The following is a 25,559-nucleotide window of genomic DNA, read 5'->3' as shown; positions in this document are numbered from 1 at the left end:
GCAACACTGAACTAGGTAGAAATGCACAAAAATGAAGGGGACGATTATGATGACATGTTGTAAATAAATCACATCAAAAGCCTGAGTGAACTCATACATTGTATTTCATAAAATAACCTTACAGCAGAAAATCGGAAGAAGTTGTTGCTTAAGTGAAATGAGAAAAAGTACAATGATGACATAAACAGGGCAGATTTTTAAATTCCTTTATTATGTTTCACTGTTTTCATCAAGTATTATTCTTTTATTTTTATGATTTCAAGTATTATTCTTTTATTTTTATGATTTCAAGTATTATTCTTTTATTTTTATGATTTCAAGTATTATTCTTTTATTTTTATGATTTCAAGTATCATTCTTTTATTTTTATGATTTCAAGTATCATTATTTTATTTTTATGATTTCAAGTATCATTATTTTATTTTTATGATTTCAAGTATTAATCAACATTTAACTTTTAATGGTCGCCGAGGGCGGTGGGGCCGTATGAGTATTTCCCACAAAATATAATCTGTTTACCGTCCGTGGGTTTTCGCTCATACAAAGTATTTTTCTTACTCGTTTTTATATTAAATGTTTTTACTTGTGATAAAAGGAGGGACTGTTGGATGGGTGTGAGGACTTGTTATCACTCATGTAAAAACCTTGGGTTGCAAGGCACCTGCACTATGCCTTCCTCCCTGTGTGTGTGAGATCATTGTTATCTCTGTGTGAACCAGCCTCCTTTCCGTCTCACACACATACACCCTGTCTGAACTGTCTGTTGAACTGTGTATATAAATAAAGAGATAGGGTGTCAAAACTTTGTAGTTTCACTGCAAAGTGGGCTACCCTTGTCACAAGTAACTATGACTGTATCGTTCTTACCTCTGAGTTGACTAAATAATACCTAACACTGCATATCTTCTATAAGTCTGTTGTGGAGAGTGTGATCTCTTCTACCATCATCTGCTGGGGAAGCAACATCAGAGCCAGGGACTTAAAAAAGCTCAACAAGCTGATAAAGAAAGCTGGCTCTGTTCTGGGGACTCCTCTGGAACCTCTGGAGATCATTGTGGAAAGACAGATTCTTCATAAAATGAAGAACATTATGGAGAACCCTGAGCATCCTCTTCATGAGACTGTCCTACAACAACAGAGTGTCTTCAGTCAGAGGCTTCTTCAGATGTGTTGTAAGACAGAGCGCTACAGGAGATCCTCCGTGCCCACAGCCACAGCCTGTGCTGCTGACTACCTGGTTAGACTCACAACCCACAGCCATTGAAGAAACCTGCATAATGAACTACAACAACATTTAATTTCCCTTTGGGATTAATAAAGTATTTTTTAATTGAATTGATATAATTATACAAGAAATTGATTTAGATTCAAACTAATTTGTATAATTACTACAAAATGAACTGAATAAAACTGTATTGTATAAATTTAAAATAGATTTGGATCTAAACAATGAATTAAATGACCTGGGTAATTTCTTGAATTCAATTATGAATGCAACCTAATTTTAACTCCAAAATTACTATTCAATAACATTTTTAAAATGACTTGGGCTGGATTCCATTGTGTTCATTGAAATGAATTAAAATGTTAGTAACTAGGTTCAAATTATACCTGATTACAGTGTTTTTCCTAGATAATGCACTGACCTGGGTTTTATGGGAGTAAATACTGTTTGTTCTTCTCATATTTAGATGCAGCCAAGTTGATTGAAGATATTTTCAGGATTCAACCAATCATAAAAGAATCTCTAGCGTACAGTAAAGATTTTGTTTGTAAAGATCAAAGGCTGTCTGGTGTTTCTAGGCTGATAAAACAAACTCTGTGGATTAATCCTACTGGAATTCCAGAGATTAGATATCCTGCTGTAGTTGCCTGGAAATGCACTCAGTCGCTGTAAAACAAACCACTATTCTTGTTGCCTGGCTTGAATATTATCACTAGATCTGGGCAAGGACTACAAATGACAACCAAAAGATAAGTCCAGCTTTATGTGAACTTGGTGAGTTGTTTTATCTGCATGAACGAAGCTTGTTAAGACACTAGGTTACTAGGTTAAAGTTTCAGTGAAATGGAGTTTAAACAAAAATTCAACATGGAAGACTCACCACATCCGCCGCGTCCAATCACTCCTCACTGGCTGCTCCAATCAACAGCAGGTCCGCACTTCTCCTCGGCCAATCATCTCCCAGGGCATCGCTTTTAAAGACCTTCTGCATGGAAGACACTCCTCTTTTGCTGAGCTTCGACCCTCCTCCACCCCTTCTCCACCATAGGCTCCCAACTCCTTCCAAATATACCAAGGCCTACGCCACCACCAGGATTGGGTCCCAGGGGGGGAAGACGTACCTAATCGTAATCCTAAGATGTTTATTCAAATCCACTTCATCCTTAGCGTTTACGTCTTCTTTCGCGGTCCGAGCGCCAAAGAAATAATCTTTCATTAATAAACTCTCAAACCGTCATCTTGTTGTTTCTCCATTTTGTGAGTCAGGAAAGTATTGGAACTGTGCTTTTTAAGCCGTTTCACAAATACTTTAATTTCTGTAGCATCAGATAAAATGAGTTACATTTATTAAAGTTTTAAAGCTTTTATTTGCAGAAAAGTTGTCAAAAATATTTACAGCAAAAAACAGATGCTTTCTCAAACAACCACTGGCTCCCCTCAGCTTCACTAACAAAAAAGGAACTATTTTACACCTGAAACACAATTCTGTGCACAACAAAACACAAAGAGTTCAAGATATTATCCACAACAGTTTGAGAAGGGTGTGGGTCTGTGCAGCATTTACAGTGAGGCAATTAACCCTTTCGTTGCATAGTGTTTGAGGGAAATTAATATTCTGTAGAAAGGTACATGAAATCAAAAAGCAGCATTAAAGTGAGAACAAACTATTTCTATTGTTTGGAATATGAACTATGACCTTTCAGAGGGTTTGGTGGCTAAAACAATTAAACACATCAGAGAAGAGTGTTGAAAAGAACAGTTAATATCTCCAGGTTTAAAAACAAAAGCACAATTACATCCTAGAACTGGAAACCTTCACAGTTTGATGTTTGGTACCCTTTAATATCTACAACTCCCTTAAGTGTCCACTGTTGACATGGAAAATGGCAGTGCAAAAGGGACAACACACACATCAGTTGCCAGATATGCTAGTAAAATATACCATTCAGTTCTTTAGTTTATGCTACTAGATGTCACTTCATTTGACACTGAACATTTAACGGAATTGCTTGACTAAAACCTGCTGAGGCCCTTTGGGCCAGAAGCAAGTAACCAATATCCCATGGGATGAAACTGAATGTTGTCGTGGGATTGAACAATATACTTAATTCAGTGAAGCCTGCCGCTGACCAATAAAATGTCACCCACCATATTGATATTTGTCTTCACTTAATGTAAATCATTATCTTTCACAAAAACAAATGTGAAGAAATTTGCAAATTCTTGTATTTAAACTTTAGGAAATATGGCCAGATGTGCCATTTATTTAAAAAAACATGATCAGGCTTTAGAGAAAGTCCTCATAAAACCCTTATGGGGCTGCAGTTTCTGAATGAACACAACATACGGCAGATTTAAAAGGTTTTAACTTTCAGCCAGAACATCACAAGATGAGCCCTCAGACATTGAGTCTAAGGTAAGAATCTTTGTCACTCAACCAAAGCGACGCTTTTTTCAAAAATGAAAAGAAGGTTACTCAAATAAGAGTTAAGGGTAATGAGTGTTAAGCATGAGGTAGGATCAAGCTACAAAGAAATAAACATGTCTCAGAGTGTCCAACTACTGTCAAGTCACTGAAGTACTCTGAAAGAGTGGATGCTTATAATTTTTCAGACTTACTATCTTAAATGCTCCCCTTTCTGTCAGCATTTTGTTCCTTTGTTTCCCTGAAAATTCTTTAAGCCATGTATTTTTCATTTACCTTTCGGGCTCTGTTGCAGTGGAGCCCATACCCCCCTACGGTTTCCTGTCTAAACAGTCAGCAGGCTACAACCAAAGCAGCAGTTTGTCCCACTGAGTTCAGATCACCTTAATAAAAAGAGGGAAGGAAACAGAAAGGTATGAGGATCCTTGGTGCCTTTGGAAATTATTCTTAGGTGGCATCTTCAAAATTCCTTAAGAAACCCCCGAATCATATCATTTAGTGAAATATTTTAACACTCAATACTGCTCACGTGTAAACCTACAAAGTAATCCACTTCAAATCATCCATATGAAACCCATCAAAGAAAATATAATGGTGCTTTGCTGTAAATATTTATAAATTTATTTAGAGATTTTCCTTTTAGTTTGGTAAGAGTCCAAAATGTCACACTCAACAGAAAAACATTTGATTGCCAAAACAGCTGCTAGAGCTGTAAAACCATCAGAAAGAGGTGCCTTGGTCATGGATTACCCATAAGAAATATCTTACTGCAAAGAAAACTGCATGTGCATTTGGTCCAACAGGGGCTCTTTGGATTAAATAGGAACTTATGCCCAATAAGACGGGTTTTAAATGCTGCTTGTTTGGTTACAATTGCACAGGTTGAATGGCCGTCTAGTTCAACTCAACACCACCACCATTAAAATTTCATTACCCTCTGCCTTTGGGAATGTGGCACAGATTTGGAAATTATTTATGCACATCTTTATTTAGACTTTTGGGATATTTTTCTGATTCCTAATTGCGCCTCAATGTTTAGATACAAGAGGGGCCTCAGTTTATGACATTCACATCTGACATTATCCCTGCTTATTAAATCATTCAAAAAGTGTCACAACATTAAAAACAAGAATTAGTTCACCAGTTGCACATTCCATCAGCCTGAAACTTCACAAGTTAACAGACTTCTAAGATTTCTATCTTGGTTAAGAACCTGCTAAGGGAATTCTTGCAAAGATTCCATCGCACATGGTGTGAATCCTCTCAAAGGCACATGACTGTTTGGGAGTAGCAGTCACCTGTTCTTCAGAGTTATTACTCCTATAAATGTTTTGTCCAATAAGAACACTGAAGCACTACAGTCAGATATCTGCATCACAGTTCAGTACAGTACAAATGTTAAGGAAGAACAGCCTCGTACAACAAAAAAGAACTACATTACGAAATGAAAGCTGCTTTCTTACCTAGCCAGCACTCTGACATGTCCATCTCTCCATTGTACATATAGAGACTAAAAGAGACTGTAAATGGTTTATTTGCCTATTTTTAACTCCCAGAGTTTTGGAAAAAATGTCTAGTTTGTCACTTGCAGCTCAGCTCAGGATTGTAAATCTTCACATTTCAGGTTGACAGAGTCTTCGTCCCCTACTAGTCCATGGCCATGTAGTCAACAAAGCTGCAGAGAAACAGAGTCAACAGGTCAGAGTGAGTCAACAGACAAAATCACTGGTAATCCTGTCAGGTTTTTTCCATCAAAAAGAGATTCTTTGTAACAGTAGAACTAATTCAACTTTAATTCAATTCAATTCTATATTGTCACCATTAACACAACATTTAGTTCAGAGCATTTATACACTGCATAGTCAATGATGTAATAAAGTGCAAAAATGGTGCAACATCTTTCCCAAGTCCTATAAACACCCATCAAGAACTTAGCACAATATACCCTGTGATGGAAATTCTTTCAGTAGGCATTCCACAATGTATGACCTTTGGTTTACCTCACTCCAGTGAACATCTGTGTTAGAGGAGGAAGCTGTAAAAGCCATTATCAGAAGTGTAATGGTTAAGGGCATTTGTTAGGGTGATGCATCAGGGAGAGTAGATGGTTGTTCCTAGGTAACCTTCTCACCTATGAACCCGAGAAGGTCTGGGGTCGTAAAACACAGACTCTTTGAAGTTGAGATAACACTGTCATGTTCTGGTATAAATACTGTGTGTAAATGTTGATCAGGGCTCTGTTTCACTGACTAACCTCAGTGACAGAGTCATTCAAGCGCTGAATGCCTTTGAATAAAACTTATAAAGACAAAGTCCGGATTTTCTCTTGTTATGAGTCAACTTCTACCCACTTTGATAAGAAAATTCCACAACAACACAATATGCAAAACATAATTCAGTGCCCGCACAAACATACAGTAGCACTGATACTGCAGCATATAAAAGAGCATATAAATACATTGAAAGAACATATGGACAGTTATTTGACTGATGTTTTGCTTAATGCAACAACACAAAGTCCAGTTCACAGCTATTGTAATAGTGAGGTATGACAAGTGTCTTTGGATGGGGTAGAGAGAGAAGGGTGGGCAACGGTTTAGCAGCCTCACTGCCTTAAGGATACAGGCTGTGGGCCAGCCTGGTGGTTTGGGATCGTATAGACCTGTGTCTTCTATGTGATGGCAGCAGGTGGAACAGGTGATATGCCGGGTTGTGTTGATCATTCATGTTGTTGTGCACTCTGCTCGGACAGCGGGTGGTGTAGATGGTACTGATCTCTGGAAGAATAGTCCCAATGATCTTCCCAGCAGTTTTTAACACCTGTTGGAATGCCTGCTGATCAGCCTTAAAGTGCACTTTTATTTTTTTTATAAGGAGTACTTGACTCCGCACATACTCGAAGCGGACTCGATGTGGACATCCACCGTATATGTCTGCGCAGAGCTCAGTTTTTACGATCGTGTACTTGTACGCATTGTCACACTATAAACTGCTTGCCGGGAAGAGCTGTTTTATATGTGACAGCGAGCTGCTCTGAGCAGGCAGTCCCGAGAAGCTGCAGCATCACAGCCACTCTCTGCATCACAGACAGGTGCTGTGAATGCCTGGTGGAGAAGAAACGGTGCCAGGCATTCAACTAGCTCATTAAACTTGCTACTGGCAGAAAGTGTGGGAACTTGTTACAAAAAATGTAGGAAACTGGTACGCTCGAGTATGAAACCTCAAATCTCAGAATATAGAGCAGTGGGTTTAGCAAACATCCTAGGGGACCCCAGTGTTAGTGGGGAGTAAATAGGAGGTGTGCCCGTCAACTATGACACTGTACAGTTTGTTAAAAGGTTCATGATCAAATTGCACAGGGAGTCATTTAATCCCAGGTTAATGTGTTTGGCTCAGATTTGTAGGCCCAGATTGTATTAAAGGTTGAGCTGAAGTCGATGAAAAGTAGCCTTGCATAAATGTTTTTGTACGGTACTCTAGATTTTCCAATACTGTATGGAGCACAATGGTATCCTAAATCGACCTGTTCTCACTGTATGCAAATTGGTATGGATCCAGTGTTGATGGTATTGCTCCTTTAATGTGTTTGATGACCAGTGTTGGAAAAATGTCAGTCAGTCAGTCATTTTCTACCGCTTATTCCATAGTGGGTCGGGGGGGGGTGCCTATCTCCAGCAGTCTATGGGCGAGAGGCAGGGTGGAAAAATGTATATAAGTTATCATTGCTTAGTTTAAACCATGTTTATGTTTGAAGTTCTACTGATTCCTGTGATTGGTTGTGTGTGAAAAAAGGATTTGTGGAAAGTTAAGGAATGTGGTCTGGAGTGGATCACTCCCTGGACATGACATGCTTATACCATATACAGGAATGACTATTCTTCTAAGTTGAAATCTCTGTAAGAATTGGCTGAACCAATTCCCGCTTTTTGCTTGTTGGAATGTGAGTTGTAAATAAAAGGCTGGTACAAGGATTTCTCCCTTTGTGAGAAGGAAGTCGTTGTTTGGCAGAGGACTGTCTCTTCCTTGCAAGTCAAACTTACTTGGTTCACTTGTGTCTTATTTTTACATTTGTCTGTAATTATCAGCTTTTTAACTCTAACATTTCTTTTGTCCTTCGAACCGGAGCGCTGGAAATCTGCCACCTGGGGCCCAACGGTGTGTGTGGGGTTCCAGTCTGCGCAGCCTCCAGAATGTCTGGAGAACAAAAATCCTGCACAGTGAATTCTGTGTTGGTAGCCGCTGAATCGACCAAGGGGCATCGGGAGGATCAACGTGTTCCAACAGACAGTGTGAACGAACGCACAGGTAAGATAGAACCAACTAAGTATATATATATTGAAAAAAAAGTAAATAGGAGTTTTGAGTTTAGAGGTACTCATAATTTCCCCTAAGGAGATTCAAAAGCAACCAACTCCATGGAAAAATACTGAGTAAAAAAAAAAAAGTGCATAAAAACCAGAAAACCTAGTCTAGGTGATTTAGGCCTATAAGTGATTGTGTGTTCGTGCATGTGTGTGTGTGTGTATGTGTGCAGAATCATACAGCACTCTCAGTGAGACAAACCGAAACCTTGCTGTTGTTAACATAAAGTTGTTGACAGCTGAGAGGTGTCGTAAGGAATTCTGATTTGGATATTAGGTGCCATCAAATCTCAGTCTAAAACTCCTGCACTTTCCGAGATTAGCACTCAAAGCAGAAAACCGGATCAAAACTAGGTTTTGATCTAGAAGCTTGTTTTCCGGAGGATGTTGGGGGCCCGTTGAGGAATTCTGTTTTGATTTGATGGTACAAGATATGTATAATAAATGCACATCTGTTATATATATATATTAAAAAAAATAAAAAGAGCGGAGTCTGAATAATAATAAACTTGAGTAAATAGGATAAAGGCATACATAATAAAGCAAAGACAATCAAATAAATAGCACTAATATAAATTAATAGAAGTAGAACTCAGTTCTAAACATAACATTTTAATAGATACAAAAATAAAAAAGTAAATAAAAACTCTTAAAATGTGGAACTGCGTCCGGAAGCACACCTCGTTAGAAGGAGATGCAAAGTTTATGCACTCAGAAGATCCAGATACAGTAAAAAAAAATCTTGCTAAATGGTAGAAAGATTATAAGTTTAAAGGACATCTTTCGGTTCCTGCTTGTACCCATTTGGTGCAGAGATTACAACAGAAAGACAAACTTAGAAAAAAGAAAAAACCCAGCCAAGAATTAATAAGGGCAAAAAATTGGCTTGCTGAAGCTTATAAAAGAAAGGCAGGAAACGATAAAAAGACCAAGGAGGTTTATATAGCAGTTGCCAGAGAAGAAGATAATGACACTGGTGTAGTAAGGTGGAGGGGCAGGCAGCCACAGCCCACTGCAGTACCTGCGATAGTGCCTGAACCCTCAGCGCCAGTGGGACGAATAACTGAAGAGGCATCACCATATTCACCACCAGTTTTTTCGAGTTCACAAACTATGAGAGAGGGATCCCCTAATTTACTAGGCGGAGAAAACAGGCAATTAAACTGGATGGCCTCAATGACACTGCTGATTTGCTTCCTATGATAGAAGTTCCAAATCCCAATGTTGCTGCCGGTGTTCCTAGAACTACAGGGGTTGGAAAATGAAACACCTGTCATTTTAGTGTGGGAGGTTTCAAGGCTAAATTGGACCAGCCTGGTAGCCAGTCTTCATCGATTGCACATTGCACCAGTAAGAGCAGAGTGTGAAGGTTCAATTAGCAGGGTAAGAGCACAGTTTTGCTCAAAATATTGAAATGCACACAACATTATGGGTGACATACCAGAGTTCAAAAGAGGACAAATTGTTGGTGCACGTCTTGCTGGCGCATCTGTGACCAAGACAGCAAGTCTTTGTGATGTATCAAGAGCCACGGTATCCATGGTAATGTCAGCATACCACCAAGAAGGACGAACCACGTCCAACAGGATTAACTGTGGACGCAAGAGGAAGCTGTCTGAAAGGGATGTTCGGGTGCTAACCCGGATTGTATCCAAAAAACATAAAACCACAACTGCCCAAATCATGGCAGAATTAAAAGTGCACCTCAACTCTGCTGTTTCCACCAGAACTGTCCGTCGGGAGCTCCACAGGGTCAATATACACAGCCGGGCTGCTATAACCAAACCTTTGGTCACTCATGCCAATGCCAAACGTCGGTTTCAATGGTGCAAGGAGGGCAAATCTTGGGCTGTGGACAATGTGAAACATGTATTGTTCTCTGATGAGTCCACCTTTACTGTTTTCTCCACATCCGGGAGAAGCCCCAAAGAAGCGTACCACCCAGACTGTTGCATGCCCAGAGTGAAGCATGGGGGTGGAAAAGTTATGGTTTGGGCTGCCATATCATAGCATTCCCTTGGCCCAATACTTGTGCTAGATAGGCGCGTCACTGCCAAGGACTACCGAACCATTCTTGAGGACCATGTGCATCCAATGGTTCAAACATTGTATCCTGAAGGCGGTGCCGTGTATCAGGATGACAATGCACCAATACATACAGCAAGACTGGTGAAAGATTGGTCTGATGAACATGAAAGTGAAGTTGAACATCTCCCATGGCCTGCACAGTCACCAGATCTAAATATTATTGAGCCACTTTGGGGTGTTTTGGAGGAGCGAGTCAGGAAACGTTTTCCTCCACCAGTATCACGTAGTGACCTGGCCACTATCCTGCAAGAAGAATAGCTTAAAATCCCTCTGACCACTGTGCAGAACTTGTATATGTCATCTCCAAGACGAATTGACGTTGTATTGGCCGCAAAAGGAGGCCTTACACCATACTAATAAATTATTGTGGTCTAAAATCAGGTGTTTCAGTTTCATTGTCCAACCCCTGTGTGTGTGTGTGTGTGTGTGTGTGTGTGTGTGTATATACACACATACATACACGCACATATGTGGTGACTTGACTTTAGCTGCGTGTGTACTTGTACTTTCGTCATATGTACCAGGAGTAGGAGAGCTACCTTTGCTGCTACTTGCATGAGAGGAAATGCTGCCTTAAAAACTAAATTTGGTGCTTTTAAAAACCGCAGGTATCCTTGCTTGCTTTCCAGGTTTTAGTGGCATGTTTATCTATTTGCTCTCTCTCCGCTTTCGGGAGCGTGTGTTCACCTGCGTGAGGGTACGTAACTCAGCGCGTCAGCGTTGGTGACACAGTACAAGGAGTTGGTTGTCACCCAGCTTTTGTCAAGTTTGGCCATAGAAAGTACATTGGTGATGACGCAGGGAGAGAAATCGCTCATGAGATGATCTTATAAAATGAATGACACTAACTGTGAAAACACACTAATACTACTTGCCGTGATCCTCTTGCGGCCTGTCTTGTTGGCGGGGCGGGGAGCACCCCTTGGATTATGGTAGGGGAAACGCTGGCATGCTTGTTGAACTGGTGTCCAGGTTCAGTTCTGCACTGAGCTCTAATAATAGCACAGTGGCTGACGTGCAACAGCTCGGGCAGGCAGTAGTTGATTCCCCTTTAATAGGTTACATAACAGCAGGGCACATGTTATGAACACAGCTCAGTAGGAGGCACCCAAGCTGGAGACAAAGAAATGTTGACTGAGAACACAAACACCCTTTCTTTTACTGATGAGTATGAGAGCATCAACTACCAAACCTTCACTTTGAAAGCAAACAGACACAGTATCAGTTCTATTGTTTTATTACTCTATCAACATGTATGACTGATTTAAGCGCTCTTAAAATAATCTTTAAATCTTTAAAATTGATTTAAATCCGTCAATGGACAAAAAACATAACACACCAATCTTTCCCAATAAGCAAGATACTAATAATCTATTCATAGTATATTTTAATGCATCATGGACAACACTAGGTTCATCTGGCCTTATGAAGTTTCAGCAGCTGTTAAAAGAACTGCAGAAATATTCCAGTGATTTTTTGGTGAACGTCAAGGTCACAATCTGATGCCCTGTGAAGAGTTCTCTAACATGTATCCAACATTTAGACGTATGCAGTACTGTGTCCTTCCTCACCATCTTCCCAGGAAGTCAGAAAAACTGGTCTTGATCATTAGTTTGTCAAGGTATCTACAGATTTTCTTTAAACTATGAATACTTTTTCCGCCTAAATTTTTACTCAGTCCTTTTGTCCAACCAAATCCAGGTAGACCTCACTTTTCCACCTAGATCAAGTTTTCTCTTTGAGACTTAGAATACAACAAATATTGATACATTTTCAATTGTATCAAAATCAAAATTAAATTGCTTACTAATAAAGTTTTCTTTCTTTCCCTTGACAAGCCCAGTAAGTAAAGACTGAAATACAATAAACTTCACTGGACTATCACAATAAAACCAACTAGTATTTTAACTGGTGCTTGTTTAACAGACCTTCAGTGTTACTTTTTTTTTTCCAGTGTTACTCAGGGAAAATCCTATTTACAAAGCCAGCATTAGGTTTTTAGGCATCATTTGAGATATTTTTCTCCCAGAACTTTGGTTATAAACAGGCTTTTTGAAAAGCAAATTTTAGATCTGAATGAACTAAAAAAGGTTTTTTTTCTTTCTGCTTTAAACCGAAGTTTAAGAGGATTTTGCTATTGTTTACTTACTTTAATGTTATTAAAAATAGTATTCCTTCATGTTGATCTTTACTTTTGCTTAAAACACTGTTATGCATGAGAAGACTCTTCATGGTATGAAGCCATGTTTACATAACTAGCAATTTCAATGAACTCCAGGGGCGTGAAATGTGTTGATTTGCAAGTTTCACAACCTTAAACCAACCCCGAGCCAGCAGGAAAGGCAACATTCCACCTAAAATGGAAATTAGGTGAAGTTAGCATCATTACCATACAAATATCAGGGTTTTTGAATGAGAAACCAAAAGTTCCAGTTTCACTTCACCCCTCTCTAATTTCAAACTTGTTAAGTGTACATAACAGCTTAAAGTCCAACATACAAACTGTGCTTTAGAACTTCCTTAACAGATAACTAAAACATGGGACTCCAGGCTCTCTGAAGGTTTTTAATTTTTTTCTTTGGATTTTGGCAGCCTTTTCATTCATTTTTAATCCATAGCAGGTAATTTTAAAAGGACAGGGTTTCCTTGTTAATCTCTTTTAGGCTAATGCAAATGATCTTGTGATGTCACATCTCAGCATATTTTTCTGTTGGTAGAATAGCTAGCCACAGAGCCATGGCAGATCCAGGCTTCGACATGAGAAAAAGTGCACAATTAAGACATGAAAAGGCTAGTGGCAACAAAGTGGACTACTGTTATGTTAACACGAAAATACTTATTACCCGCAGCCAACTACAAAGAGAATTATTTTCCATTTTTATAGTAGCATATAAAAAGCATCGAAGATAAAAACTGTTTTTGCTGTTTAAAAGACCCAACAGTGACACAGCACTCCCCCTTCCTTTTTCCGCACATTGCCTGTGCCTCGTTCCTTCAATTATTTACAAATAAAGAGACATATTTTCTGCTTTATTATTCAGAAAATGGTCACATTACCAACACAAATGTACAACAATATGAACACATAAAGCATGTGACAGATTAATTGGACTTTAAGGGGATTAACATGTTTAAACCAATTAGATCCAACACAGTCACCATGAATGAGGACAACAGACTGGAAAAGATGTGGACAAATGTTATTCTAAGGAAGCCTTCAGTACCCATGAACTGTACATTTTTATGGAAAAACAGAAAACAGATCAGACTCCTGGTGTTTCTCAGGCTTGTACAATTTAATTATGATTCATTTTCCTACGAGTTATAACTCGAGAGATTTTCAAATTGATTTTTGTGATTATTCTGTTAAACCTCTCAATAAACAAAAACACACAAAGGTGTTTTACTCAACCCCTTATGTAACAGCTTGCTTTTGTAACTTGCTCTGAACCCCTGGGGCCCATACCAAACATTTATGATCTTCTCAGCCACTGAACGCTGACTTTTACAAGTATGTTATGGGCAAAATGATCCACATTTCCAATCTCCAAAAGGTGCCCCTCTCTCGGTCTTCCCAGCTGCTCTGTAAAACACTGCTGAAGTACAGAACATGCTGTACCATAAAGTTTCCTTCAGATGGGTACAACCAGAAAATCTTAATATCTGAATATGACTTTTAAATGCTGTCGAGCATTAAATATGACAGCGAAGCAGAACGCAGCAAAGCCTTGGAGACATTGGAAAAGTTCCTTAGAACCTTTTTCTAAAGTGAAAATGCCTTAACTTGTAGAAAGATTATCCATGCGGTCAATAAAAATTGAAAAATGGATTCCTGAAGTAATAGGTACGCACATGAGGAAGAAAGGAGCTCACAGAGCTTTGGTCTGGTTAAGAGAGAGGCCCACAGCTCGCATGCAGCAAGAGGACAAAATGTTCCCAATGAAAGCCTCCCTAAGCCTTGAACCAGGAACCTTTATTGTCCAGCAGTGGAAGTGGCTGGGAGGGTGGGGATAGAGGATGGGTCAGATTGACGGACAGGGGGACCTTTGAAATAAAAACATGCTCCAGATTTTAAATATTCTGATTTCACCTGAAGGCAGCTCTAAGTACAAGATTGTCATTGTGCACACTTTAAAGCCACAAACATAGAAAATACACAAATGTTATTTAGAAATATAGGTTGTTCGGTAAAAATCACAACAGTAGATTTATTAGTAACTGTGATAACAACATAACAATATACAAATATTTATAAGTGATAGTGGAGTCACATAAGTGCTAAATTCTCTCAGAGATGAGACCACTAGAACCAACAAAGGCAGATGACCTGAAGGCTGCTATGAAAGCAACATGGGCTTTCGTTATGTCTCAGCAAAACCACATGCTGATCGCCTCCATGAAGAGCCGCATTAATGCAGTAATTCATGCAAAAGGAGCCCCAACCAAGTACTGAGTGGCACAGAGAAATGAACAGACTTTTCAGAAGTCTGACATTTCTTTAAAAAAAAATAAAAAATCATTTTTTATTGATCTTATGTATTAATTATCAAAATACGAAATAAAGGCTTGAAATATTTCACTCTATGTGTAATGACTCTATAGAATATAATTCATGTTCTGAAATGGGTGACAAAAACACTTTCTCACAATATTCTAATTTTTTGAACTGTACATACACACACAACACACACACTTGCACGCACAAGTATCTATTATCTTGTGTTGTTGATTATAAGAAAAAAAAAAACACTGACTTATTAAACAATATTACAGAAGTTGTTAAATATTTGTTTTTATAACCAAGCAGATTCTACATAATCCTAGAGAAATAAAATCAAGGATCCACTTTGTTCCATCAGAAGACTCATCCATTGCAGGTTTTAAATCTTTTCACCCTGCTGTATTCAGCTCCCTTCAATTTACCAGCTCCTGACATAAATATACCCCCAGCAGCAGGTCCAACAGCCTCCCTACTCCTCTTAGAGTGATGAAGTCACTAATCCTTCTTTCCAACAGATGACAGCTTTTCCACTTGAAGTAGTGTTAGCCTGTTGCATAACCATCTATGCTATCATGCCACAAGAGAACAAGGCCAATCTGAGGCAGTAAGCAAACATTCAAGGGCATCCTCAGTGCAGTTTTCCCCCTGCCCTGAGCAGCTGGGTGGTGTTATGTCACATCGTGAGCATTCTATTATAATGAAGAGTAAACAGAGAATGGCTGAAAGGACCGGTGAGCTAACTGTCAAAAAACAAGAACTTAGTCCCGGTCAGTGGAGAGTTCAAGTTCAAACAGACAGCTGATTTGGGTCACTGAGCATCCACTTAGTGGCTGTTTGATGTCATACAAGAAGCTTCCGCTCTAAATAACAAACTGAGACAATTAAAATCTTACAGGGACACTTTCCTGCACTGCCAACACGAGAAACAAGTTTTATTGTAAAAAGTTTAGAGAATTCCAGGGAATTCGAATGCAAGATTAAAATAATCTATGTAGGTTACATGAGTAACCTACCTACTGCAGCTAAACTGATAACCAAAATCAATGAGCAGAAAATTATCAAAATACAAATATTAAAACTGTTACACTCCTGTTATGTTGTAAGAATGCTTATACCCTGTGTGGTGTAGTTGTACACCATGTATATTAACACAAATAGTTTAAGGCAGAGTGAAGCTCAAATCTTAAATAGGTCAAATATGCTTGAAAGAAGTTGTCAAAACTGTGCAACTAAAATCTGTTCAGAAATGTTCTTTGACCTAATTGCTTTGTTTTGCTTTATGATCTATATTATGAAGTTTACAATGAGGTCCAATTTTTTTTTTCTGCTTTTACCATCTATTGGACTACACCACACCAGACATCATAATGCTGGTAGTGACATAAAACAAATATGTCGTGGAATATTTCAGTGCAATTTTTGATATTTTTCTCTACTTGTCAATAAAGTTTAAGTTAACCCCTTTTCAAACCTGGAACTGTGGTCTTCTCCTTCTGCAGAGCTGTCTGCATAAAACCATGAAAATTGAAAAATAAAGAGTTCACACTCCACTAAGTTACATGAAAAGCAAATGCTTTATATTCATTTTCAGACATAACAGGTAGCAGGAACTCCCAGGGTGCCGGGCCGAGATCAGGCAGTGGTTACTGAGAAGTCCCGGTCCAACAGCCGGACAAGCTTAGCTTTAGCAGCCAGACGGGCCTATAAGCTGAGCTCCACTGCTCCGAAAACTCTGAAAGAACATTTCAAAATAGTCTCATTCTTGATGGACTGACTGCACAGATGAATCTTTGAGGTCTTCTTTCTAGGTTTTGAAAATCACTATGTTCCCACCAAGGATGACAACACTCCCAGGCAAAGGGGTGGTTCCAGACACACAGCAGACAAAGAAATTGACAGGTCAGATTGCAAGAGCAAGAAGAAAAGCAAAGCTTGTCTTAAAAAAATATTCTGTGGAGAGACGTGCCCATAAATAATCTCTCAACAACCACAATGACAAAGCTGCATTACTTTAAAACGGAGAAACTGCTTTGGAAATGAAAAACAAAGCCAGAGCTTTACTAATAGGCTTGTCAAAACTGTCAGAAAACAAAACAGAAATATGATTATAAGGAGTGACTCCTAAAACAAGAAATCAAAATTCAAAATAAATGATTTCAGACATTTCAGTTCACTGCCAATTTTGACATCACACCACATTAAGAGCATCCAATGCTAAAGATATTTAGTAATCTCTGACCAAACATGTTCTTTTGTGATTCACTCACACATCCCAACTGTTAGCATATAATTAAACAGACTGTTTGCCTTAAGGCACAGGCTGTACCTTTCCTGGTTCTCAGTGACAGTTAAAATGTTGTGTTCTGTTTCTGATCAAACCTTGTTACCTACAATCAGGCTTAGACACATGTCAGTCGTGTTAAGATGCATCCCTTTTTGTCCTAAAGTACACAGGAATGGTAATTAACTGAAGTAAAATGCCACCATCTAATTTCAACAGCTCAACTTTCGTGTCTACACATTCACTCCAGTAAAACCTGTTTCACCCACAAAGAGGGCAACACTCAGGAGCTGAAGTTAAGTTGAGGATTAATTAAAAGAAAAAGAACTGAGCCAACATATATGGACTGGTGCCTATATATGGGGTAAGATCGCTGTCCAAAACAATATGTATGTAAAGACGGAAATGTGTGCTTATTAGTCAATAGTTGTGCATAAGTAAAATCCAAAAGAGGTATTGTATATTTTCTCTATAAGCATACAAAATAAAATGTTGCAGTTTCAAGAAATACCGAAGACAAAGTTTAAGTTTACATTTCTGGTTTATTCATTATATGATGTACAGTAGGTGGCGGTATGCACCTTTGAATTTGTTGTGTACCACCAGCAGAAGAAGCAGCAGCAGCAGCAGCACTAGCTCCAAGATGACGGACCAAGAGCATATATTAACGACATTAAGACATATAAAAACTTTTTAACATTACCTGGCTTTGTATCATAGCTTCTATGTACGTCATATTGACGCTAGTGGTGCTGCTTCTTCTTCAACTGGCGGTACACAACAAATTCAGAGGTGCATACCGCCATCTACTGTACATAATTGTATAACTCCACCCACCATATTCTATGTTTTAGTTTTGTATTTCATAAAAATAAGAACAATGCTTTATTTATAATACTCTTGATTTCCCCCTATCTCCCCTCTGTTCCTAATATTCCTTTTAGACTGAATTATCTCCCATTACCTTTTTCCGTCATCCAATCCCGGCACTACGTTTACTGGCGGTGAGGAGTGTGACAGCGCATGCATTTTGTATTCATAAAGAATAAACTACAACTGTAAACTTAAACTTTGTCTTTGGTATTTCTTGAAACTGTAACATTTTATTTGGTATTCTTATAGAGAAAATATACAATACCTCTTTTGGATTTTAGTTATGCACAACTATTGACTAATATGCACACATTTCCGTCTTTACATACACATTGTTTTTGACAGCGTTCTTACCCCATACCTATTCAACAAAATGTAGTTCCAACCCATCAAAGAAGCACAAACAGTCAATACCCTACTATTATTAAAACCTTTGCCATGTAAGAAACATTCAGGAATGATTTTCAATATGGAATATTATTAACACGTTATTGAAAAAAAAAAACTTTAAAAATCAAATATCAACACTGGACAAAAAAACACAGGGAAAAGTTTTGATATTTTGACCAAACTTCTGACTTTAAGCTAGCAGATGATTATCCAAGGTTTTTTAAAGTAGAATGAAGTCCACAGCCTTAAGTAAAGATGTTGACAAAGTGAAATTCTCATGCCATTTAAATATTTAAAAGATTACATTTTGTTACATTATTTTAGGGTACTTACTTAACTAGAGCTTAGACATTACAATCAGAATTGTAAAATATTTTTCTATTTCTATTTCAGGGCAACAAAGTCTTGATCATTATTTGTCCATTTCACCATCGGCTATTTGACAACATTTGTTTTCACCATATTTTTACTCTTCATCTTTTTAGCATATAGAACATCAGTAAAATCACAGTATAATCATGAAAACCTCACACAATGGAATAATAATCAATAATAAAACAATAATATTTATTAATCCAGTTTATGTAGGCATTACGGGGCAAATATTTTCCCTCTCTCAGCAGTCTAATCCCCTTTTTGCACTGGTTGTATTTAGACTGGCTCCACTCCACTCAGCCCACTTTGTGAGCGTTTCCATTACTGTTTTTTCAGTACTGGTGCATACTTTTTTGGTCCCTGCTGCTGAGCAGGTACAAGGTGAGGCTTCAGCCGTGTCATCAAGAGTAATGGTGTCAGCTCAAAGGACTGATGTTTTCAATCGTGGGTTAACAACAGCTGAGCTACTGCCAGAAATTCCTGAGTCACAGAGAACTGCATTCTTACAGGCATGTTTACTGTAATTACTACTAAAATGTAAGAATGAGAGGCTTACCTGGAAAGGAAATGGGCCCTTCTTTGATAGTTATGGGTAGACAAGGAAAGGTCTGGAGATGTTCGTCACGCAGCACAAATGACTTGATCCATCCGCATTTCCAGTTGGAAAGCATCCGGTCGGTCCTGAGGGTTTACAGCAAGCATGTCCAGAAGGAGTTTCTTTACCCCCTCAGACATAGAGCTTCTGGCCTTCTGAGGGATGTGGAGAACCATCTTGGGGTTCTCCAGCAGAGCTTCCCCAACAGGTATGATCTCAGAGCCCTGCCGAACGTAAGTGCCCAACAGTTCACGCTTCGACTCTGCATCAATGAATGTTATACGTTCAACCATTGCCCAAATGATGATGCCAAGGGCAAAGATATCAGCTTTAGCTGTGTAGTGGCCCTCCCAAACCTCCGGGGCCATGTAGAAGTCTGAACCACAAGCTGACGACAACCAGAACTTGTTTATGTTGACAATGACATTCTGGTTGCTCTCTTTTCCACCAGCTTTTGTTGTACGATCTTCTTCACTGTTCTTAACGTTTAGTCCAGCACAAACTTTACTGAGGCCAAAGTCTGCCACCTTAAGTACAGGAGAACCAGATTTCTGTGAGATGAGAATGTTGTCTGGCTTCAGATCCCGGTGGACAATGTTGTTCTTGTGCAGGAAAGCGATGGCACTTGTTAGCTGGAGCATGAAGCTCTTATTGGTCTGGGGGTCGGGTCGCCGAGACAAGATGTATTGGTTGAGGTCTCCACCTTCGCAAAACTCCATGACAAACCAAAGATAGCATGGCTCCTCTGGGTAACCAATGATGCGCTCCCCTAAACAGTAAAAAGAGAACATTTGGTTAAAATGCCAAATTGCCTAAATTCTGAAAGCAAAAAAAAAGAAAAAAAGGTTGAGAGCGATTCATAAATCTAAAAGCAATGTAACCTTTTGGGAAAGTTACAAATGATAATGTTCAATGTGATGGCATTAAAATGCCCCCCATTCTCTCCAAACATTAAGATGTCTCACTTCAACCTCAAAGACTAAGGTAAAGAACAAAGTAATGAGCAAAACTCAAATCTCATTTGTTTACCTACATCCAGATTTCAATTCCATGTCTTCTCAATACTTCTTTAGGCTTTCTGAAGGTCTTTCCAAGGTTTTTCTTAGACTGCTTTTTTTTTTTTTTTACTTATTTTCAGACCAGTACCCAACTATATCATGCAGTTAGTGATTAAAAGAAAATGACTAAACACATGGAGGGCAAAATAACTGTCATGTCTAGAAACTATTTCAAGCAGATAATTCATGATAAAATGGTAAATGGCCTACACTTGTATAGCGCACTGTCAAGTCCCCAGAGACCCCAAAGCGCTTTACACTACAATCAGTCATTCACCTATTCATACACACACTGACAGTGGTGAGCTACAACGTAGCCCACAGAAGTGAGGCTGCTATAGACAGGCGCATCCAGGACCTCTGACGACCATTAGTGGGGGATCGAACCGGCAATCCACTGGTTACAGGATGAACTCCATCCATCATCCTTCAGTTGATCCTCTGCTGTACAGTGGTCTTCTTAAAAGCCAATAAAAGAAAGAACAAACTGTCTCTATGACAGACTGCTAGAAATAGGGCCTTTCCACCAGTGGTTCTAGTGCTCAACTAGAGCTGATGTCAGAAGAACTGGCGTGCTTTCCCGCCATTTAAGACCCAAGCCAGAGACACATTTAAACTTTGTTTCACATGCCTTCTCTAGTAGAACAGTTGATCATCCCCCTGCTTTATTCTGTTATTTTGTAAAGGACTGTAGAGCATGGAAACAGTTTACCAGTTGCCCATAACTCACCACTTTGATCTATTAAAGCCTTTTTTTTTTTTTTTATTAGCAGTGATTGCAACACCTTGCAGTCTTAATCGGCTGATCTCATATCTGCACCAGCAGCACTGGACGAGAGTTAAACACAACTTTTAGAGCAAGATTCATAAACACCGGCTGGTGATTTTTAAAGATTAACAATATTAAATAACTAAGTTGGAAATTATGTCTATGGATTTAACTGAAAAGGTCAGCTGTAAGGAGTATACTGACCTTTTAAAAGTCTGCATTTTATTTATTTCAAAATAGAATGCAGGAAGATAAGAGATAGCCAAATTGTGCTGTATTTTTACTATTTTATGTTTTAAATGGTAAATGGACTGAACTTATATAGCGCCTTTCCAGTCATACAGACCACTCAAAGCGCTTTACACTAGAGCCACATTCACCCAATCGCACTCACTAACGTTCACACATTCATACACCGATACGCAGATCGGTAGGCAACTTGAGGTTAAGTGCCTTGCCCAGGGGCACATCAACATACAGCAGGAGAAAGCTGGAATCGAACCCACAACCTTCCGATTGCAAGACGACTACTCTTCCTACTGAGCCTCAGTCGCCTTAAATATGACAAATCAAACAAGAAATTATCAGCCAATTATCAGCACTCTCAGCTGTATTCTCAAATACAATATATAAATCAGAGACAATATTAAGAATAATCGGTACATAATTTTATCACCAGCAATGTCATAATTGTTGCTTTTTTATCTTCAAGCAAACACAATTAGACCATGTTACATATGCAAAACATAAACGCAAAATTCTAACGACCCTTTCAGATCATGGTTCCAGGATAACCAGGCCACCACTTGACGGCCTTAACAGAGCAATTTCATATTCATGTTATACAAGTTTTACCAACTTGGAACAAATGCAATTTGTTCTTTTAAAACATGCAGCCAAATTACAAAACCAACAATATGCATGAACTCTGTGTTGGGGATTTTCCCATATACCTATACCTATACCTGGCTGTGCTCTGCTTAGCCTTCTGCAAAAACCTCCTTGTATACACTAAAACACATTTTGGATCACACTAAATTACATTTTTTATTTCATGAACCAGTTCAGACTAAAACACAAAATAGATTTAACACTATAGATTCTGTTTTATCAATAGCTGATCTCTTCATATTGCCAAGTCTCTGCTGAGTTTTCAGTGCTTTAAAGTAAAACATCACTTTGCAACCAGACAAGTATTTTTATGACTGAGGAGTGACTTTAAGGTATCAGTGAAACTGGTTTAATAATACAAGGAGGAAACTGCATCTCATGCGCATTGACCTGCCATGATAATTACTGTTGGGTTGTCATACCAAGTCTGCTTCTTCACACTTCTGAAACTGGGTTAAAACAATCAGCGAAAAAGCTAAGAAGCTATTCTGAATAACCTGAAATCATTAACACTGTTGTTGTGATCAATCATTCTCTATTAGTTTTCAAACTCTTTAATAAACATGATTGAAAGATTTTAGCTAGACAGCCAAAATGGTGACCCTTACATAACTGCACAGCTATTAAAAGAAGGGATGCAAACAGAGCAGTTTGGTCCAGTTTGAAACATGAATTCAACAGCTGGAACAGAGACAGCGACTGTGTGTGTGTGGATAGACAAAAATTGCTAATTATACATTGTCATCTGAGAAAGAAAGGCAAAAATAGGTCAAACAGAAACCCAGACTGGAGTTGAATAAATGTCTAAATCATAATTCTGTGGCAAACCTTTGATGTATTTGACTTTAATGTTGCATGTGTAAATGTTTAGTCAGGAAGAAAGTCACCAACATGTTGCCAAGTAGTACACTGTGTTCTATTTTGCGCTGGAGGAAGCAGTGGCTCTTCTAGGTGATGTACATCGACATCGCTGTCAGGCAGGAGGTTGCAGAAGGAAATCAGTATCACTGGAGTATAACATTTCCTTCAGTGGCAGCCTGCAAGTTCTAATTTTATGTAGTTACATTTTATTTTAAAATGAAATGTCATATGCAGTTATTTCTTTTAGCTGATTTTGATAACACAAACTTGAATTATTTGTGCCTGCCTACACCCCATCAAAAAGAACAAAGAAAGATGGACTGAATTTAGTGAATCAGGACTTTCATATGGCCAAAAAACCTAAAGGTTTGGCTTTGAGTTTTTGCCATCAGTTGCAGCCATTAAGTTCCTAATTGAACAAAATTTACTTGGGTTTGGACACTTGTTTCATGTTTTGAGACCTCTGTTTATGCACCGTATCTTTTAAAGATTAGTTTCTCTACAAACACTAGAACAGATACCTTTGAGAGAGGTCTCCACCAGGCGCAGGTACTGCTTGGACTTCTTGTTACCATGGCTCATCTTCTGCGCCAGGCCGTTCCTCTGTAGCACACACTCCTCTAGTTGAACCACATTCTGGTGTCGGTTCTCCAGGCTTGTCAGGGCCCAGAACTCGGCCAAGGCCAGTTCGATGTTTTCTGGGGCGTCGCACTGGAGCCTCTTCACCGCAACCCTGGCCCCTGTTTTCCTGGCCACGGCCTCGTACACCACTCCGTAGCTTCCCCGACCCACCTCCTGGAGCAGGCTGTACCGTGGAGTCACGGCCGCAGCCGTTCTGGAGGGGTCATTCCTCAGGAAGGAGACAGAGAAACAGTCTTCGTCCTCTTCCTCGTCCATGGCGTCAGGGCGCTTGTTGTTGTTCTCCACTGTGAGAGAGCGGAGGACCTTCACCGCCTCCCGCTTCATCTTGGCGGCCACGCAGCGCCTGCCGCTCCACATTCTACCGCTTACCTTTCTTCTTCTCTTCCTGTCGCATGTATCCATAACTTCTTTTTTGTAAAAAGCATGAAGCGATAACGTGTTTATCTGTCATTACTTTAGGTCTTACCAAAAATAAAGTTGGCCGTTCTTACGTCTTACTGGACGAGGTGCGGAGAAGTTAAACCTCTGCCTGTTTAAAATGGCAGAAGTGTTGTTATTAAAATGCTAAAGTTGCTGATAAACCTGCTGATGCACCATAGGCTGTCCGTCCAGCCGTTCTAAATATTTTGGCTTCCTAAACAAAATGTTCCAGCTATCACAGAGAACAGAAGGCGTGGCTAACTGCAGCTCCGTCAAACACTGATTGGCTCAGAGAGAAAATAGCTCCCGGAGGGGCAGATAAACATTTGTTTTTGCTTTAGATCTAACAGTTACCGTTAATAATAAGTTAGTGACTACGGTTAAAAGACTAATGTTTACAACGTGTCACATATTTTTATTCAGCATAATATTCATTGACATGGTAGGTTTCTTCAATTGTCAACGTGGAAGTGGGCGCACGTGTACTCACACATGTTGCATACATCTTTAAATCTGGCAGATCATCGTTCTACATGTGGTTGTAAATGTTCTGAGTCATACCACCAGTAGTTTATGATAGATAGATAGATAGATAGATAGATAGATAGATAGATAGATAGATAGATAGATAGATAGATAGATAGATAGATAGATAGATAGATAGATAGATAGATAGATAGATAGATAGATAGATAGATAATCTAACCCTGCTTTAAACCTTCCCACAACATTCTCCCTGACCTGTCTACTGTGTTCATTGGTCTTCATGATGCTGTTTGTTCACTAATGTTCTCTGTATACAAAACAGCTGGATTTGTACTAATCCTTAACCACACATAGGGAAACTCTCATTAGGCATCTTCTAAAAGCAATTGGTTGCACGGATTACATTTTTTTTTACAGGTATCAGAGTAAGGGACTGAGTGGCATACTTTTTAGATTTTTATTATGAAGACTACGTATCATTTTCCTTCCGCTTCACAATTATGCACTACTTTGTATTGCTTTTTCGCATAGAATCCCACTGAAATACAGCATTTGTATGAATACCTTTTAATTGTGTAACCGGAAGTGTTTTTCAGCAGCAGAGAATAAAGTAAGTGCATAAGAAAAAATGCAACAAGAATAAATACAGAATGGAAACTATAAAGTTTGATCATTAGGAAAGTAAATCAACCTTGTCATACTGTATCTAAATACAGATTAACAAGGCAGTATTTACAATTAAATTTGAGCTGTGTCAGTCTGCACATCCTCTTCTTTTTAAAATCATCCTGTCCATTTCTGTATTTTACAGTAGCTTCCTAAGCTGATGCTGAACAACAGAGATATTTCCAACTGAAGTCAACCATCAACTCGGTAATGGTGATATTTGTGAGCAGATGGTTCCTATAGGAGCATTCCATAAAGCTGTCCACCCTCCAACTCCAATTTTATTCAGGTTGATTATAATAAAAACATTTGTCTTAACTATTGTTTGTAATTTTTAACATTCAACAGATATCCTTGTCACTGTGATTACTATTTGTCGCTTACATCTTACTGGACGAGGTGCGGAGAAGTTAAACCTCTGCCCGTTTAAAATGGCAGAAGTGTTGTTATTAAAATGCTAAAGTTGCCAATAAACCTGCTGATGCACCATAGGCTGTCCGTCCAGCCGTTCTAAATATTTTGGCTTCCTAAACAAAATGTTCCAGCTATCACAGAGAACAGAAGGCGTGGCTAACTGCAGCTCGGCCAAACACTGATTGGCGCAGAGAGAAAATAGCTCCCGGAGGGGCAGATAAACATTTGTTTTTGCTTT

The 25,559-nt window shown here is 38.9% G+C and overlaps 1 protein-coding gene across 1 annotated transcript; it reads right to left on the bottom strand.

Moving 5' to 3' along the window:
- Positions 1 to 2,572: 2,572 nt before the first annotated feature.
- stk35 (serine/threonine kinase 35) lies at positions 2,573 to 23,991 on the bottom strand. Its single transcript, XM_047372436.1, has 3 exons — positions 23,215 to 23,991; positions 19,076 to 19,883; positions 2,573 to 5,325 (listed from the first exon to the last, which is right to left on the bottom strand). The coding sequence occupies exons 1-2, from the start codon at positions 23,735 to 23,737 to the stop codon at positions 19,141 to 19,143; spliced, it is 1,266 nt and encodes a 421-aa protein (XP_047228392.1). The 5' UTR covers positions 23,738 to 23,991; the 3' UTR covers positions 2,573 to 5,325; positions 19,076 to 19,140.
- Positions 23,992 to 25,559: the final 1,568 nt, after the last annotated feature.

This window comes from Girardinichthys multiradiatus, chromosome 1 (genome assembly GCF_021462225.1).
Source record: "Girardinichthys multiradiatus isolate DD_20200921_A chromosome 1, DD_fGirMul_XY1, whole genome shotgun sequence".
Taxonomy (NCBI): Eukaryota; Metazoa; Chordata; class Actinopteri; order Cyprinodontiformes; family Goodeidae; genus Girardinichthys; species Girardinichthys multiradiatus.
This window is presented reverse-complemented; position numbering and strand designations above follow the sequence as displayed.